Source organism: Podarcis filfolensis, assembly GCF_964270895.1.
Source record: "Podarcis filfolensis genome assembly, chromosome: 6".
Lineage (NCBI taxonomy): Eukaryota > Metazoa > Chordata > Lepidosauria > Squamata > Lacertidae > Podarcis > Podarcis filfolensis.
The window spans coordinates 25,958,404-25,975,828 of NC_139609.1; the positions used below are offsets into that span (position 1 = coordinate 25,958,404).

Consider the following 17,425-nt stretch of genomic DNA (forward strand, 5'->3'; position numbering starts at 1 on the left):
ATAAAGTGATCCAGGGAAGGGGGCAATGGAGAAGACGGATTGCTAACGCAAAGACCTCAGACTCTGCTGAGGCCTCAGATGCTGCCCACTGAAGTCTTGCATGGAAACCTCAGTGAACTTTTCAATACCAGCCACCAGAAAGGACTTGGAATATTTTAAATAGACGGGTGCTGTACAAGAGCACCACTTTCAAATGAATGGAAGCTCCACAAGAGCACTGCATGCAGGCCGTCTGCAGCTCTGATTCACTTTCGTATTTTATAGACTGAAACCATTTCGATGGATACAGCTACTAAATCTTGCACTGCCTGCCCATAATCTCGTCTCTGGATAGCGCATATTATGAAGAGCATTCTCTATGGGATATTTATTTGAGAACATTTCCACGCTTTGTCCCGGTCCACCAAAATAACAATAAAATGAGATAAATGAGATAGTAATAGGAGACATGCAAAATGTTCTCTATTGTGCAAACCAAAACTTTGGGAAAAAGAGAAAGCTTTTCAATAAAGCACGGCTCGGGTGCGTGTGAAACAATAAGATGAATGCTTGGCATTAGATTACAGCATCCTAAGCTACGCTTACAATTACTGTATAATAATGAAGGCATTAGTAATTGTTGTTCTCCGAAAGACACTACCAAGATACATCCCCGCAGTTCTTGCATGTTATTTTACAACTCCCTCAGAGCTCAAAAAGAAAGACAAACTGCTGACTGATATTGTCCTCCTTTTCATTAGGTGTGTGCCTTTGCATTATAAATGCTGAGATGCTGGTTTGCTTCCCAGCCCCCCCCCCCAAAAAAAACTTCCATTGAAATACTTGCTTTGAATATAATTCACTAGTAACGAATCTTTACAAAGAACTCTAAAATGATTTTTTTAAAACAACAACAACACAAAAGCCAAAAGTGCCCAGAGGAATTAGAGGGGCATTATATTCTTTTACGGGACACGGGTAGCGCTGTGGGTTATACCACAGAACCTAGGACTTGCTGATCAGAAGGTCGGCGGTTCGAATCCCTGCGACGGGATGAGCTCCCGTTGCTCAGTCCCAGCTCCTGCCAACCTAGCAGTTCAAAAGCACGTCTAAAGTGCAAGTAGATAAATATGTACCACTCCGGCAGGAAGGTAAACGGCGTTTCTGTGCACTGCTCTGGTTTGCCAGAAGCAGCTTAGTCATGCTGCCCACATGACCCCAAAGCTGTACCCTGGCTCCCTCGGCCAGTAAAGCAAGATGAGCGCCGCAACCCCAGAGTTAGCCACGACTGGACCTAATGGTCAGGGGTCCCTTTACCTTTTTATTTTCTTTTACATTTCCTGCTCGAAATGTGGTGCATTTGTGTTAAATCTTTGAGCTACATCCTTCCTTTTAATTTGGCTGGACAAACCATGGAATATTGCTTCCATCGGCATACCCAGTACAACTGTAACATTTGCTAGAACCCCATCTTTTCTCCTTAAGTTTCAAGTCCTTGGTGTTTACAAAGGAAAGGGTTAAAAATGAATGGCTTCTCTGTTTATGGCTCTGAGACATGCAAGCCAGCCTGGTAGCATGTAGATAGCTGCTGTGGATGGGTCAGTACATATTTAACTTCTCTCTCTGCTGGTACCCATTAATAGATGGGATGAAGCATAGTTAAAAAGGGAAGTCTATATGCCTCCTTTATTGTACGGGCAGATTTTGGTCCTATACAAGGAACGCTGCATTTGATAATTTACTTTACTAATCATCATCTAGTCCATGTAAACAAGCTGTTTTAACATTTGCACATGTGAGAAAGCTCATTTATCATATGGAATAATTTTAGCTTGCTACAATCGTGGACCATGAGTGCTATCCGTAGATGTTTGGACATAATAGAAAGAGTCAAGCTCTTTGAAATGGGGGCAAGACAGATGTTGGAACTCCCTCCCTTGCAAGTATGGCTGCCTTGTGGACCTTTTAAAAAAACCATATTGTGTTTTTCCCTTGGAATTTTGATTTGTCACTGGATTGAAATAAAAAAAATAAGCTTCTTATTAAAACCCTCTTACAGCTTCAAATCCCATGCAATAAGAGAGTTAACCGTTGTAAACCCTGTCATGTCTGTGAGAAGCAGAGGAATTATCTTGTTATCAATTTAATAATGGAGCATTGAAGTAAATGATGCCATCCACTGACACCAGTAACGCTGCGCTCCCCTGGGAAATTCAAGTCTGTAGAAACTGTCAATCTAGATGGATATGGACATACTAAACAATGTACCTCCAAGTCCATAAATCTATTCTTTCGATGCCGCCTTGCTGAAAAAGATTCTGCATAGAGATAGACACAAGTAATGCAGGATGTCTTGACATTACTGTCCTGCAAGCCTTCTCTCTCTCTCTCTCTCTCTCTCTCTCTCTCTCTCTCTCTCTCTCTCTCTCAGGAGGGGAAATTAAAAATAAATAAATAAACCCAGAGTGGGGCCAGTAAGCAATTTAACCACTTCTTTCCTTCTTTTGTTTTGATCCACAACCTGCATTTAAGACCTGCTGCTACTGCAGTGGGGGAGATCGCACACATGCAAACCTTTTAATAATTGAATGTGAGTGGTAGATTCTCTTGTAACAAATTACTCATCTGTTTATGCCTAGAAGCCTTCTTGGCTTTCCTCCCCCCCCCCTTCCCTCTTTCCCTTTTCTTTTGGCTGCTTGCTCATCTGTCGCGTTGTGGCACTGTCCGCTGCCCAACCAGATTGAGATGCAGCGGATCTTTTGCTGCCGCCGCTGTTTGTTTTTAATAAAGCAAATATCCTTCCGGCAGGCAAATAATCTCGGATAGCAGCAGCCCTCAATGCGAGCATGTTGGCGTTTGTTCACAGTGGGGCAGAGAACACAGAATGGGAATGGCAAACAACAAAGGCTAAATCAGGGACGTTTCATCTGAGCGCAGGAAATGGGGAGCATGCGACCAGCGTTGCATTACAGTAACACTCCTTGGGCTGCATCTCAGGGATGGCCAGCACGAGCCTCTGTGCACGTGCAAAGCAGAGAAGATCAAGTGGTGCCAATTTTAATTTAGCAACAAGGTAAGGTGCTGAGCTGCTAAGAAGATGGCAGCATTGAACATTCCCAGTGGAAGTACTGGAAACCAAAGGCAACTATAACAAAGGGGTTTTGTAGCACCTCAAAAGACTGGCAGCTTTATTGTGGCATAAGTGTTTGTGGACATGAGTCCGACTTCATCAGATGCATGGAGTATTATCCTAAGTCACAGAGTTGGGGAAAGGGGACTGAAAGCGGTGGTGTCAGAGGGAAATGAAAGTGCCGAAAGTGACAGCGATGCAAAAGTTTTACGGGGGCCCTTCCGAAAGCAGTGCTGGCATGGTAGCACAAACACCCTGGCACTGGGGAACCAATTAACATGTGAGATACAAAAATCCATTATCTAAGCCACAGGTGCTAGAACTTCTTAATGCTGTAAATTGCAATTCTGTGGGTTCACACTGGAGTCCACCTTCAAACCTATTTATTCAAGAATAGCCAGATTAAGGTCAGTTATGCGAGGCTGAAATGTTTCTTTGCTAGGCTCTGTACCATGACAACTATTGCAGCAATTTCCAGAGGGGGCAGCTGTGTCAAGTCTGTTGCTGCAAAACACGCACAGTGTCTTGTGGTACTTTGAAGACTAACAAATATATTAGACCATAAGCTTTCATGGACTACAGTCCACCACCATAAATTTATTACTTTTTTATATATAAAAAAGCCACAAGACTGCTGTTTTTACAGTAACAATGCCACACTTCCCTCATCCCATTTCTCCTCTTTCTTTGCTACCATTTCCATACCCTGCCCTTGATCTTTAGTTTTTTTTTTTAATCTTCTCTCCCATTCAAATCTGCACGCTTGCTGTAAATTTGCCTTAATTTGCCTTCAACCCATCAAAGCTACTCTTCATTAAAGCCTTCATTTCCTGCCTTGTCCATTTACTGCTGGCTGCAGGCTTGGTTTTCCATTTATGATAAAACGAACACATCTTTATTTGGGATGTTTTTGGCAACTCATTGAGATGTTTGCTACATTCTGCTCAATTCCTGACTGTAAGCTTTTGATGGAGGGCCATGCCATTTCCGAATATAGAACCCAAGGCTTGTAATTGCGGCTAATTACTTCGCAAACACTTTGTCCCCGTGAAGATGTACATCGCTGGCTTGCTAAATCATAGTTTATCAGGTAGGAGGAGTCTGGGTCTCTGGGCCATCCCTTTTGACTCCTCCTTTGAGAAGTGTGTTCACAAGGCTTTCTTTCCACTAGAAATCACCAGAACTCAGTTCTGGCGCCTCTCTGGTGGGTGCCACTGTCATTATAAGAGAACAAGAGATGTGCTCATGGTGAGTTCTGGCACCTCTTTTCCTAGAAAAATAGCACTGAGTATTTGCGTCGTCTGTTTGAGGTACTCTCATAGGATATTCATCCTTTGGAAGGACTCCTTTATTGTGGGGCTTCCATTCCAAATCTGGTTAAAAAAATAAAATACCCGAAGAAGGGAGACTAGGGACCTTGAATGGTTAGCACTTAAGCACCAAACTGAGCAGAAAAACAACACTTGGCCACAGTCTTCCTCGCTGAGTGAAATGTATTGTGGACCCATCAGCACTATACATTTAAAACAGTATCATACTCCTTTGAACAGGGGATCCTGGTTTGTTTAGGGTGCTGAGAGTTGATAGGAGGCCTCTTTTCCCCTCACAGAGATTGGCTCTTAACCCACTCAGAGAACTTTATCTCTGTGAGGGGAGTATGTGTCTCCAACAACTCTCAGCACCCTTAACAAACTACAGTTCCCATGGTTCTTTGGGGGAAGCCATGACTGTTTAAAGTGGTATTTAAATGTGTAGCACAGGTGGGGGTCTGTATTTCATTCTACATGCGTGTAGAGTGGTACCTCGGGTTAAGAACTTAATTCGTTCTGGAGGTCCGTTCTTAACCTGAAACTGTTCTTAACCTGAAGCACCACTTTAGCTAATGGGGCCTCCCGCTGCCTCCGCACGATTTCTGTTCTCATCCTGAAGCAAAGTTCTTAACCCGAGGTACTATTTCTGGGTTAGCGGAGTCTGTAACCTGAAGCGCCTGTAACCTGAAGCATCTGTAACCCGAGGTACTACTGTATTTATTTCTAAATTTCCACAAATCTCTCTGTCCCTAAAAATACATGTCCATGTTTCACTGCAAAATCCCATCATATCTCTGTTGCAGAAAGAGGTTTTGGGCAGCATTAACTTGCTATTCAGAATGTTGCTTGCTGTGCTCTAACACGGCTTCCAATTGGCTCCAGCAACTCTCACAAGACTTGGAGAACTGGCACATGGATATGTTTCCATAGACAAATTCAAGCACGATCTACACTTTAGCCTCAATGCTCCCTGCTCTGTTAATGAGATTGCAGGAAAAGCCCTGCCCCTTGTATATACAAGTATAACCTCCCTTTGCCCCATGTTGAGTCCCCATTTGAATCAGAGAACTGGTGCTTAATGTGAATTAACTCACCAGCATGATGCAGCGGTGAAGGGATGAAACAAGGGGAGGGGAGCATGCAGATCCAACGCTTCTTCATAGCTTGATAAACTATGAGAGCAGGCCCTCCACACAGACCTTCCAGAGTCAGTCCCAGATTTACAGAAGCTGTCCAGGTTTCTGATTTGACCAATGGAAAGTCCCACTTTTCCTTAGGACATCCCTATTTTCACTGGAGAAATGTTGGAGGGTATGGAGTTATCTGACCCTAAGACCATCTGAAGGCAGCCATGTATAGAGAAGTGTTTTAATGTTTATGCGTGGCGCTGTGGGTTAAACCACAGAGCCTAGGACTTGCCGATCACAAGGTTGGTGGTTCGAATCCCCGTGAGGGGGTGAGCTCCCGTTGCTCGTTCCCTGTTCCTGCCACCCTAGCAGTTCGAAAGCACGTCAAAGTGCAAGTAGATAAATAGGTACCGCTACAGCGGGAAGGTAAACGGTGTTTCCTTTTTTTATAATAATATTTATTAACATTTCAAGAAATTACAAACATAAAAAAGAAAATAATAAAAAAATTACAAAAAACTGAAAAATTAAAAATTAAAAACAAATCAATTTTTCCATAGCTTATCTTTCATTTACTTGTTTCCTTGACTTCCTCACACCTCCCTTTTTTGTATTCTAGTTCAATTAGTTAATTCAGCAAATCCTTTCCATCTTTGTTTTTATCTTAATCATTTGTCTTAATATATTGTAACTTTACATTCTCACCTGTTAACAATCATATTTACATACTCCTTTATAACATTACTGCTAAAACCACATAACTTCATTCCAGCATCCTTCTAACATTCCTTAATTTTGCAATGTTTCTGTAGGTAGTCTTTAAACTTCTTCCAGCCTTCTTCTACTGATTCTTCTCCCTGGTCTCGGATTCTGCCAGTCATTTCCGCCAATTCCATGTAGTCCATCACCTTCATCTGCCATTCTTCCTTGGTGGGTAAATCTTGTGTCTTCCAATACTTTGCGATGAGTATTCTTGCTGCTGCTGTAGTGTACATAAAGAAAGTTCTGTCCTTCTTTAACACCAATTGGCCAACCATGCTCAGGAGAAAGGCCTCTGGTTTCTTCAAAAAGGTATATTTAAATACCTTCTTCATTTCATTATAGATCATCTCCCAGAAAGCCTTAATCCTTGGGCACGTCCACCAAAGGTGAAAGAATGTACCATCAATCTCTTTACATTTCCAACATTTGTTATCAGGCAAATGATATATTTTTGCAAGCTTGACTGGTGTCATGTACCACCTGTATATCATTTTCATAATATTCTCTCTTAAGGCATTACATGCCGTAAATTTCATACCTGTGGTCCATAACTGTTCCCAGTCAGCCAACATGATGTTATGTCCAACATCTTGTGCCCATTTAATCATAGCAGATTTCACAGTTTCATCCTGAGTGTTCCATTTCAACAGCAAGTTATACATTCTTGATAAAAATCTTAGTTTTGGGATCTAACAGTTCTGTTTCCAATTTTGATTTTTCCACCTGGAAGCCAATTTTCTTGTCCAAATTGTAAGCCTCCATTATTTGATAATAATGAAGCCAATCTCGCACTTTGTCTTTTAGTTTCTCAAAGCTCTGCAATTTCAATTTGTCTCCCTCTTGTTCCAAAATTTCCCAATATTTCGGCCATCTGGCCTCCATATTGAGCTTTTTCTGAGCCTTCGCTTCCATCGGTGACAACAACCTTGGGGTTTTATTTTCAAGCAAGTCTTTATATCTTGTCCAAACATTAAACAATGCTTTCCTGACAATATGGTTTTTAAATGCTTTATGTGCTTTGACCTTATCATACCATAAATATGCATGGCACCCAAATACATTGTTGAAACCTTCTAAGTCCAAAATGTCTGTGTTTTCAAGAAGCAGCCATTCTCTTAGCCAGCAAAATGCAGCTGATTCATAGTAAAGTTTAAGGTCTGGCAGGGCAAATCCACCTCTTTCTTTTGCATCAGTTAGTATTTTAAATTTTATTCTGGGTTTCTTGCCCTGCCAGACAAATCTAGAAATATCTCTCTGCCACTTCTTGAAACAGTCCATTTTATCCAAAATTTGCAGTGTTTGAAACAAAAACAACATTCTTGGCAATACATTCATTGTTTCCGTGCGCTGCTCTGGTTCGTCTGAAGCGGCTTAGTCATGTTGGCCACATGACCCGGAAGCTGTACGCCGGCTCCCTCGGCCAGTAAAACAAGATGAGCGCCGCAACCCCAGAGTCGGTTACGACTGGACCTAATGGTCAGGGGTCCCTTTACCTTTAATATATGTTGGAAGCCTCCCAGAGTGGCTGGGGTAACCCAGTCAGATGGGTGGCGTACAAATAGTAAATTAGTTAGTTAGTTAGTTTGAAGAAATGTTGGAGGGCATGTGAGAGCACGCATCCAAACCGACGCTTCCTCTTGCTCTTTCAGAGCATTGCTGTTGAGGGCCAAAAGTCTGAGAGAAATAAGTACTAGCGATGAGAGCCAAGAGCAAAAGAGCAAAAACAAGAAAACCACAATGATGCTCACTTAGAAGGGAATGTGGAATGAATGATCCTTAGCATTTGCAGCTCAGCCATCCCCACTCAGCCAAGCATGGGAAATTCTGAATGGCTTCAGAATAGCCGGCCACCCCACTTTGCCAACCCTAGCAGGAACAGCATACTTTTAAGATATTGCCTTGGTATCGGGGGAACAGGAGAGGCCAAGGAACAATCAGAAGAGCTAATGGAAAGTGGTTATGTCTAGTTTTACAATATTTCAAACACCTAAACTATAACCTGCAGCAAAAACTTAACAACAGGGTGCTGACACCTTATTGATTCTTGAGACCACACATTGAAAAACAAGGTAGGCAAGAAGGCAAAGAAATCCCCAGGGTTTTCCCCTTTCACTACACATTTCCTCCCCAGTATTTTTATCTGAAAATGAGGCGCAAACATCCAGAGCAACAGATGCATGCACAATAGCAAAGAAGCAGGAACAATGCAGTCTTCTTTTACCATTTAAACAAGAGACGGGGAACCTGTGGCTCTGCAGATGCTGGTGAATTCCAGCTCCCATCATCATCCTATGCTGCCTCCCATCACTGTAAGCCAAGCATAGGAAAACTCGGCCCTCCAGATGTTTTGGGACTACAACTCCCATGATCCTGAGCTAGCAGGACCAGTGGTCAGGGATGATGGGAGTTGTAGTCCCAAAACATCTGGAGGGCCAAGTTTTCCTATGCCTGCTGTAAGCTGATGGCATCCCCTGTGAAGTATCTTCACAGATGGGACACCTGCCCCAAAATTGCCCAGGCGCACCTGGAAAATGAATTCTTACCAGACACATTGTTGCTTCGGAGCTATTTGTTTTTGCTACGTAGGAGAGCTACGTTGGAGAGCTGAAAATAATGCCAATCTATTTCATATCTGGCAATCAAGGGGCCCCTTTCATTTCAGATAGCACATGGGTAGATGAGTCTAAAAGCCTGGGACACAAATTTTCACGGCCTTCTAGCAGCTATCGTGGCTCATTTACCAGAAGTAATGTACTTAGCGTTTACTCCGGAAGTGTATACTCGATTCTGACCAAACTAGGCCTCCTAGAACAAAATATACATCAGGAGGTTTCTACAAAATAGGCACTCTCCCCCCCCCCCCACTTCACACAATTTGAAATGATGTATTAGACTACCAGCCCACAAAGGGAAAAATAGCACTCAGGAAAAGTATAGAAGCTTGTATTTCTGGCATCCTTCTACATATTTGAAAATAGCACATACACACACTCTCCTTGGCCCAAACTGATAGCTCGGCACAGCAAAGGGCTCTTAACAGCTGGGCTTTGCAGCTGAAGGTGGATATCCCCATCTGCTCCCTTCCCCAAATATTCAGTGCTTAAACTGAGCCAGCATTTGCTCAATACGAGAAGCTGCCTTCAGTGCCAGGTCTCAGCTCTGAACATATGAAGACTAAAGCAAAGGAACACCAGGCATGTGCAAACTTTTTTTCCAGTTCAGTAGCCTTGATCAGCCTACATATTACCCCCCTAAAAAACAAAACTAAACAAAAACCCAAGTGAAAAACACAAAGGAAAAGAACCACCTTTGGAAAAGAGATGTGTGCTGCTATTACCCTTCTGTGAAGAAGCTGAAAGCAAAAAGAAGATCCAAATTTCTATTTTTTGCCCAGACCTGTTACCCATAAAGAGCCATTCCCAGCAAACTTTGCAGCCAACTATGTACATTAATCTTTTTCTGCCAGGCAGTGCCTGGTAAGTTCCAACATCTGTGAAGTACTGAAGGGCCTCTAAACACGTGCAAAATACCTTTGGTCAAAAATATACCACTCAAATTAACCTGAACACGTTAAGGAGCAGGGAGAACGTGGGAATTCCTAGAATAAACTGCAGGCATCCAGAGCAAACAGGGACGCGGGTGGCGCTGTGGGTAAAACCTCAGTGCCTAGGACTTGCCGATCGCATGGTCGGCGGTTCGAATCCCCGCAGCAGGGTGAGCTCCCGTCTTTCGGTCCCAGCTCCTGCCCACCTAGCAGTTCGAAAGCACCCCTAAGTGCAAGTAGATAAATAGGTACCGCTTTATAGCGGGAAGGTAAACAGCGTTTCCGTGTGCTGCGCTGGTGCCGGCTCGCCAGAGCAGCTTCATCACGCTGGCCACGTGACCCGGAAGTGTCTCTGGACAGCGCTGGCCCCCGGCCTCTTAAGTGAGATGGGCGCACAACCCTAGAGTCGGACACGACTGGCCAGTATGGCAGGGGTACCTTTACCTTTACCTTTATCCAGAGCAAAGCAGATATCCAGATTTCACTTCTTTTTCTCCCTCATCAACAAACAGAATGCAGTTTGTTGTATGCTAAGATTGTGTTTTAAGAAGTTTGTCATGAGCAGGACCCACTAGTTGAGGGAGAACAAATAGGCAGAAAGAAATATGCCAAGAATGTGACTGGATTTTATGAATACAGTGGTACCTCGGGTTACATACACTTCAGGTTACATATGCTTCAGGTTACACACTCCGCTAACCCAGAAATAGTGCTTCAGGTTAAGAACTTTGCTTCAGGATAAGAACAGAAATCGGACTCCGGCGGCATGGCGGCAGCAGGAGGCCCCATTAGCTAAAGTGGTGCTTCAGGTTAAGAACAGTTTCAGGTTAAGAACGGACCTCCGGAACGAATTAAGTACTTAACCCAAGGTACCACTGTAAAGGTTAAGGGTCTCCTTAAGAAACACTAGTATCTATTTCTCATGGATAAGGGAGTAGATACAAACCAGCTCATACATTAATTAATAGTGAATGAGCAAACTAAACATAACTCGTACATATAACTTCATTATACACTAAATGCAACTTTTTTACCTGCCCAATCTTCCCTCAGGTTCCTGTTTCCCAGCCCACTGCTTTTTCTGCAGTCCACCTTCAGACATATTATCCCCTGGTCATTGTCTCCTCTGCTCAGGACACAGTTTGTCCCACAAAACTGCTCCTTCCCCTAGAAAATGCAAGGATTAAATCCCAGCCATTCTGACAACTTTCCCTTTCCTCACTGAAGCTGAACGACAAACATTCTGAGCAATGAGAAAGCGCGTTTACATTCCGTGCTACCCTGCCGTCTCAGCTAATCAGCATCCAGCGGGTTCACTTCCATGTGTGATACAATATTGATGTCTTTTCCTATTCTATCTTGTAAGTTCTGTCTCTGTTGTCTTAGGAGACCCCCACATGCCATTATCTCATGAGCATTACTAGTCCCGTGTTACTTCCGAATTCCATCTTTTGTCAAATAGTCAACAGATGGGCCTGTCATAGAACTGCTTTAAAAAAAACACCATCAGCTACGGTGCATATCAGCATCGATTTCTGTCCTCAAGAAACCAGTATTGTGATTTCAAAGCTAAAATGGACAGCTACTGGATTAATGGATTCCTGCAGCTCATAGTCAAAATGGCCAAATGAGAGTAGCAGCTCTTTCAATATGATTTTTATGAGAGGGTAAAGAATTGCAGAGAATAAAGCTACAGAAAGCTAGGGCTGAATGATTGAAGATGATTGTGTATGCCCTCTGCATACCGCAGCATGCCAAAAACTTATTCCCCCTTCCTACAGCCTATATTTTTGGCAAGAATCAGGAAGAATGGTTCCGTATTGGGTGTGAAATTTGGGATTAAAAAGCAGCAATGATGGAAACAAATGTTTTGGAATGGGGGACTGAATATGAATGCAAATCCCTTAAAAAGAAAGACCCAGCATATCATAAGCTAAGCAGTGTGACAGCCTTTTCCAAGTACACTTATCTTTGTGAAATGGAGGAAAACTGGGGTAAGGAGGAGCTAACTGACAACAGCAGGGATTTCGCAGGCCTTTTTGTTCCACAAGACAGTGGCACAATGGGTCACGGTATCTGGCTGCTAACCAGAAGGTTTGAGCCCACCCAGGGATGGCTGTGGGAAAGATTCCTGCATTGTAGGGGGTTGGACTAGATGGCCTTTACGGTCCCTTCCAAATCTAGAATTCTATGAATGGATACTTCCCTTCCCATGCATCCCTCTAGCTTTTGGGATGAAGTTTTCAAGGTGTCTGCTGTCACCAGTGGCGTAGCCTGGGGGGTGCAGGGGGGGGCGGCCGCACCGGGCGCAACATCTGGGGGTTAGGGTGCGCAAATTATTTGCCTTGCCCCGGGTGCTGACAACCCACGCTACGCCACTGGCTATCACCCGTTTCGACTTTTCTTATTTATTTATTTATTTATTGGTTTTCACATATTCCATTACAGTACAAATGTACCAAAGCCAACACCATTTCCTCCCCATCCCCCCATACATTTACATTTATGTTTCCTCAATCCATCATATTATTCTTTTCTCCCTCCACCCCTACTCAATTTCCTCCACATTATACAATTTATAATAATCTTTGCATTCTACAGTCTTCTCAAGTCATCTATATATTCTTTCCTTACTAATTTTTCTTCCATCCAGTACTTCACATTTTAATCTAGGCATATTCGACTTTTCTTGTACTGAGTACAGTGGTACCTCAGGTTACAGATGCTTCAGGTTACAGACTCCGCTAACCCAGAAATAGTGCTTCAGGTCAAGAACTTTGCTTCAGGATGAGAACAGATATCGTGCTCCGGTGGCGCAGCGGCAGCAGGAGGCCCCATTAGCTAAAGTGGTGCTTCAGGTTAAGAACAGTTTCAGGTTAAGAACGGACCTCCAGAACGAATTAAGTACTTAACCTGAGGTACCACTGTATCTGTAATGCTTCTCTGGAGAAGGCATGTGACAGGCATGATGCAAAACCATGGAGATGAATGTCTCATCCCTTCAATAAATGTCCTTTTGGACTCAATGGAATGGCATCTGGCAAACTGTAAAATCCTTATTGCGCTGTTGAACTTATGCTGGGAAAATGGAATTGTGCAGTTGGGCTCCAGGGCTGGAGAAGGGCAAAGATGGCTTATGGCCAACTCCTCGGCTTCACCCATTCTTCCTGGTTACAACTGTGCCCAACTGTTTCCTCGTGGTATTGTGGAATATTCTGAGGCCAATATTTATATACTGCAGGTGTACTTAAATTCACTGGCTCCAAAGCTCCACAGGCATGATCCCAAAGCTGGAGATGAAAAGGAGAAGGGGCCAGGGGACCTTCTATCCTAGTCAGCATGAACCAGCAAGGTTTCAGAATACAGCGATAAATCCGCCACATCGCTCCACCCTAACACCTCATTAGGATCGGTCTGTTAGCTGCATTCCTACACTCATTGATTTGGAAGTAAGTCTCACTGAATGAAATGGAGCATGCCTTGGAGTAAAAACACACAGGGTTGTGCTCAGTATCCTTTCTCACTGTTCCATTGAGAAGAATGTGTGTCTATAGTTTTATATTTTTTATTTATCCATGTGTACCCCACTCCTCAGCCAAAAAAGGTCCTAGAGCAGCTTACATTCAATCAAAACAAGACAGTTCTTAACCACAGGCTTACAATACAACAACAACAACAACCCACAAAAAGGGGAAAGGACAGTCACAGAAGAAGAAAATAAAAACCAAAACTCAGGCACTAGTTTCTAAACAACTGTTCCTATAATGACCAGCTGGCGCAGTTCAGGGGCAGGAGGTGCCTGATGGAGCTGTGGAGCTGTAGTTCCAGTAAAAAGGATGAAATGTTGTCCAGCCCAGACAATGAGGTATCCAGCTCTGAGGACCTTCTGGTGGTTCCCTCACGGTGAGACGTGAAGCTACGGGGAACCAGATAGAGGGCCTTTTTGGTAGTGGCGCTTGTCCTGTGGAACACCCTCCCATCAGATGTCAAACTGATAAACAACTATTTGACTTTTAAAAGACATCTGAAGGCAACCCTGTTCAGGAAAGTTTTTAATGGTTGATGTGTTATTGTGTTTTTAATATTTTGTTGGGAGCTGCCCAGAGAGGCTGGGGCAACCCAGTCAGATGGGTGGCATATGATTATGATTATTATTCCTGCTTCCTATCCCCCCCCCCCATCCATTGAGGCAGCCTGATGGAATGGCTTGTCTGGGGAGGGGAGACGAGGCCTGATGGGGCTGGCCTGTCACAGCAGAGCCAGTGTGGTGCAGTGGTTAAGAGCGATAGACTCGTAATCTGGGGAACCGGGTTCGCGTCCCCGCTCCTCCACATGCAGCTGCTGGGTGACCTTGGGCTAGTCACTCTTCTCTGAAGTGTCTCAGCCCCACTCACCTCACAGAGTGTTTGTTGTGGGGGAGGAAGGGAAAGGAGAATGTTAGCCGCTTTGAGACTCCTTCGGGTAGTGATAAAGCGGGATATCAAATCCAAACTCTTCTCTGCTTCTCAGATCTCCCAGTGCTGGAATGCAAAATTCAAGCAAGGTTCTGCAATAGGATGGAAATGTATTTTTGCACATGAATGTTCATGTGTGTGAGCGTGTCTGTGCACACACAGAGCACTTTTAACAATGGAATTGTGCATCCTATTTCAGGAGGAAAGGAATGTCAAGCTACAGAATGGCTCACATTTTAAGCCATGCTCCGTATTCATGCAAAGAGCTCTTCTCCCGTTCCTTCATAGAGGAGATTTCAGCACTGGCATTAGCTGAATTGTCAAGATCAGGTGCTGTGAGTACTAAAGCTGTCTTTCGCCATTAAGGGTTTGTTTTTCCCAGTAATCAAGAGAAGCTCTCAGCTCATTTTCCGGAAGAGGCCTGGCAGATTATTTCAGAAACAGCTTTAATTTTCTCCTACTTTACACCTTGGGGCAACGTCTTCAAGATGTGCTTATCATCCTCATAAAATTGTGAAATGCGTTCCTTCCTAATAGGACCAATGTCTTGCGCTCTAAGCAAAGGATGTTTCTTACTGAAGATACAAATCTCCAATGTGTGTTACTGTTGTGTACCACTGACTATCGCATTTTTCATAAAAAGCTATTTCAGCGACACAAAGGCATGGGGTTGAGAGAAAGACGGCCATTCTGCACAACTGAAGGCAAATCCACAGAACACTTGGGAAGTGGAGCCCTTTTGCACAAGCCCTTGACATAATTCCCTCCCTGGCTTAGAAAAAAAATACAATGTGTATCCTATACGCATTTCTGCCCAGGGTGTGCGTAATGTTGCACTTCCTGTGATCTCAAATCGCAGTGTTTCATGCCAATAAATTGTAATGCAACTTCCTGCTAATGAATCACAGCCAGTCAATAAGGCAGAGTGGCTCATTCAGGAGTGCAAACTGATACTTTACAGGTGTAGTTTGTGGCCTGCTTTTTAAAAGAGAGAGAGAAACACAACTCCAGACATTCATCTACACATTTGCTTAGACACTCTCGTCATTTCGAGATAGTGCATACTTCCTTTCCAGCTTCAAGGTTCTTCGCTCGAGAACCTAAACATCTCATATAAAATGAACACCTGTGATTCCATCAGACTGGACAGGATATTATAGTTTGGCTATGAAAATATAGCTCAATAAAGTGTTGATTTTAGATATCAGTCCCAGTTATAAAGAGTTTGGAAGACAAAAAGGTTTTTGACAGACACCATAAATATATATTTTTCATAGTAGCACTGTAATTACATATATGTGCTCTCTCTCTCTCTCTCTCTCTCTCTCTCTCTCTCTCACACACACACACACACACACACAATACATATATACACACACAGGTTCCTGAAAAGGAATATTTACATGACAAGATGCATCTACATTATCTACATTATACCACTTTCTCCGGGGAAAGTCACAACAGTGAATTGTAGGAACTGTAATTAGGCAAATTTTTAGTAATTCCAGTAGTTCCTAATTCTCTCACAGAGCTCACTGGAGAAAGGTGATATTAAACTTAGCCTGTAGGTCTAGGTTGTCAATAGGATAGTTACAATTACCATGCCAAACCCACCCCGCCCCCACTCATCAGTGTATTAATTGGATTGTTGCAATGTGCTTTGTGTGGGGCAACCCTTAACAGTGGTCCAGAAGCTACAGCCAGTGCAGAATGTGCTCTATATATCTGTGTGCTGAAAGAGCTATGCCAGCTACCAATACGCTACCACTCAAGCCTAAGGTCTTGCTTTTGGTTTATAGAGCCCTGAGCGACTTGGGACCAGATCGCCTCCTGCCACTTCAGTCCTCGCAAGAGACTTTCTTAGTGGTGCCATAGGTTCCCAAAGTTTGTCTTATGGCCACTAATGCCAGAGCCTTTTAGTGTGGTGACATCTGCCCTTCGGACTACAGTATTGGCATTTAGGTGCCTACTTAAAGGTCCCCTTTTCACCCAGGCTTTCTCTGAGGGGTAAGCCAACCGTCTTGATGCATCCATCTCAAATCAGTACATCAGATTAACACATTTTGCATTTGTTTTATGAATGTAATGTTACTGTACCATTAGATACATTGGAAGGACAAAAATATGGCCTCTTTCAATCAATGGATAGACGACACAACAGCCCTTGCAACCCATTAATGGATCGCTTTCAGACGAAGATTATGTATGGGCAAATTTAATGATATTTGGAACATATTTACTGAAGCCATCGTGACCCATGAATCAATGGACATTTGAGGGAAACAGTAAGTTTATCCATTTACATACATGTTATGTAGTTCTGCAATCTTAATTATAATTTACTGTCGTATTATTGTTTTTTCGTCAACCTTTTAAAATGTTTTATGTATTCTTTCTCGTTCCCCCCTCTTTTTGCTTTTAGCTCATTGTACTATTCATAATAAAATTATTTTTGAAAAATGAATATGTTACTGTTGATTTTACATTGTTCACCACAGTCTTTTTGCCTTTAGATCGGTGATATATACAAATAAGTAAATCCACTTGGTGGCTATTATAGACAGACATGTATTGCTAGACTAAGACTCCCTTCATGTACACCTTAGGATGGTATAGAAGTAGTCAAAATGGCAACCCACAGCTCAAATTATGTGTGACCTAAGTCTACAATCCTGTACCAGTCTTTATCCTGTCTATTTATTTATTTTTAATAATGTTTAGCACTTGTGGTATGTTTTTTAGTTTGCTTAGCAAGTCATTATTTACTGACAATAAATATATTTCCTGAACCAATGGTGAAAGGATTTAATTGTCAGTCAAACATCACTAATATACTTTACTCAAGAGTTCTGTTTGGCTAAGGAAATCCCTGTTTCCAGGACAGCTTAATTTATCAAATGTTCCATTAAAATGCCACGACATGCACTGTCAAATACTGAATAAGGGTCACTAAGTGCTTATGTACACTCAGGGAAACTTGTCACTCACTTTCAATGATATTTTTTTAAAGCTGTATGCATTGTGGATGTCTTTATTAATAGTCAATCTTCTAAAGCCCTTTCTTGTGCTCCATTCATTACAATGACGGTCTGGCAGACACCGGCACATCAAAATTGATT

At 42.9% G+C, this 17,425-nt stretch overlaps 1 protein-coding gene across 6 annotated transcripts in view; it reads right to left on the bottom strand.

The window, feature by feature from the left end:
- DPYD (dihydropyrimidine dehydrogenase) overlaps nucleotides 1-17,425 on the bottom strand; it is a 512,239-nt gene that overhangs the window by 152,934 nt on the left and 341,880 nt on the right. Inside the window, exon 10 of one of the 6 annotated variants that reach the window (XM_083620604.1) lies at nucleotides 6,199-6,454. The exons of the other annotated variants lie outside the window; for them this stretch is intronic. Within the exon in view, the coding sequence (XP_083476730.1) occupies nucleotides 6,451-6,454 (4 nt within the window). The 3' untranslated portion in view covers nucleotides 6,199-6,450. Of the gene's footprint in view, nucleotides 1-6,198; nucleotides 6,455-17,425 lie in introns of those variants that run through there. 6 annotated transcript variants of the gene reach the window in all.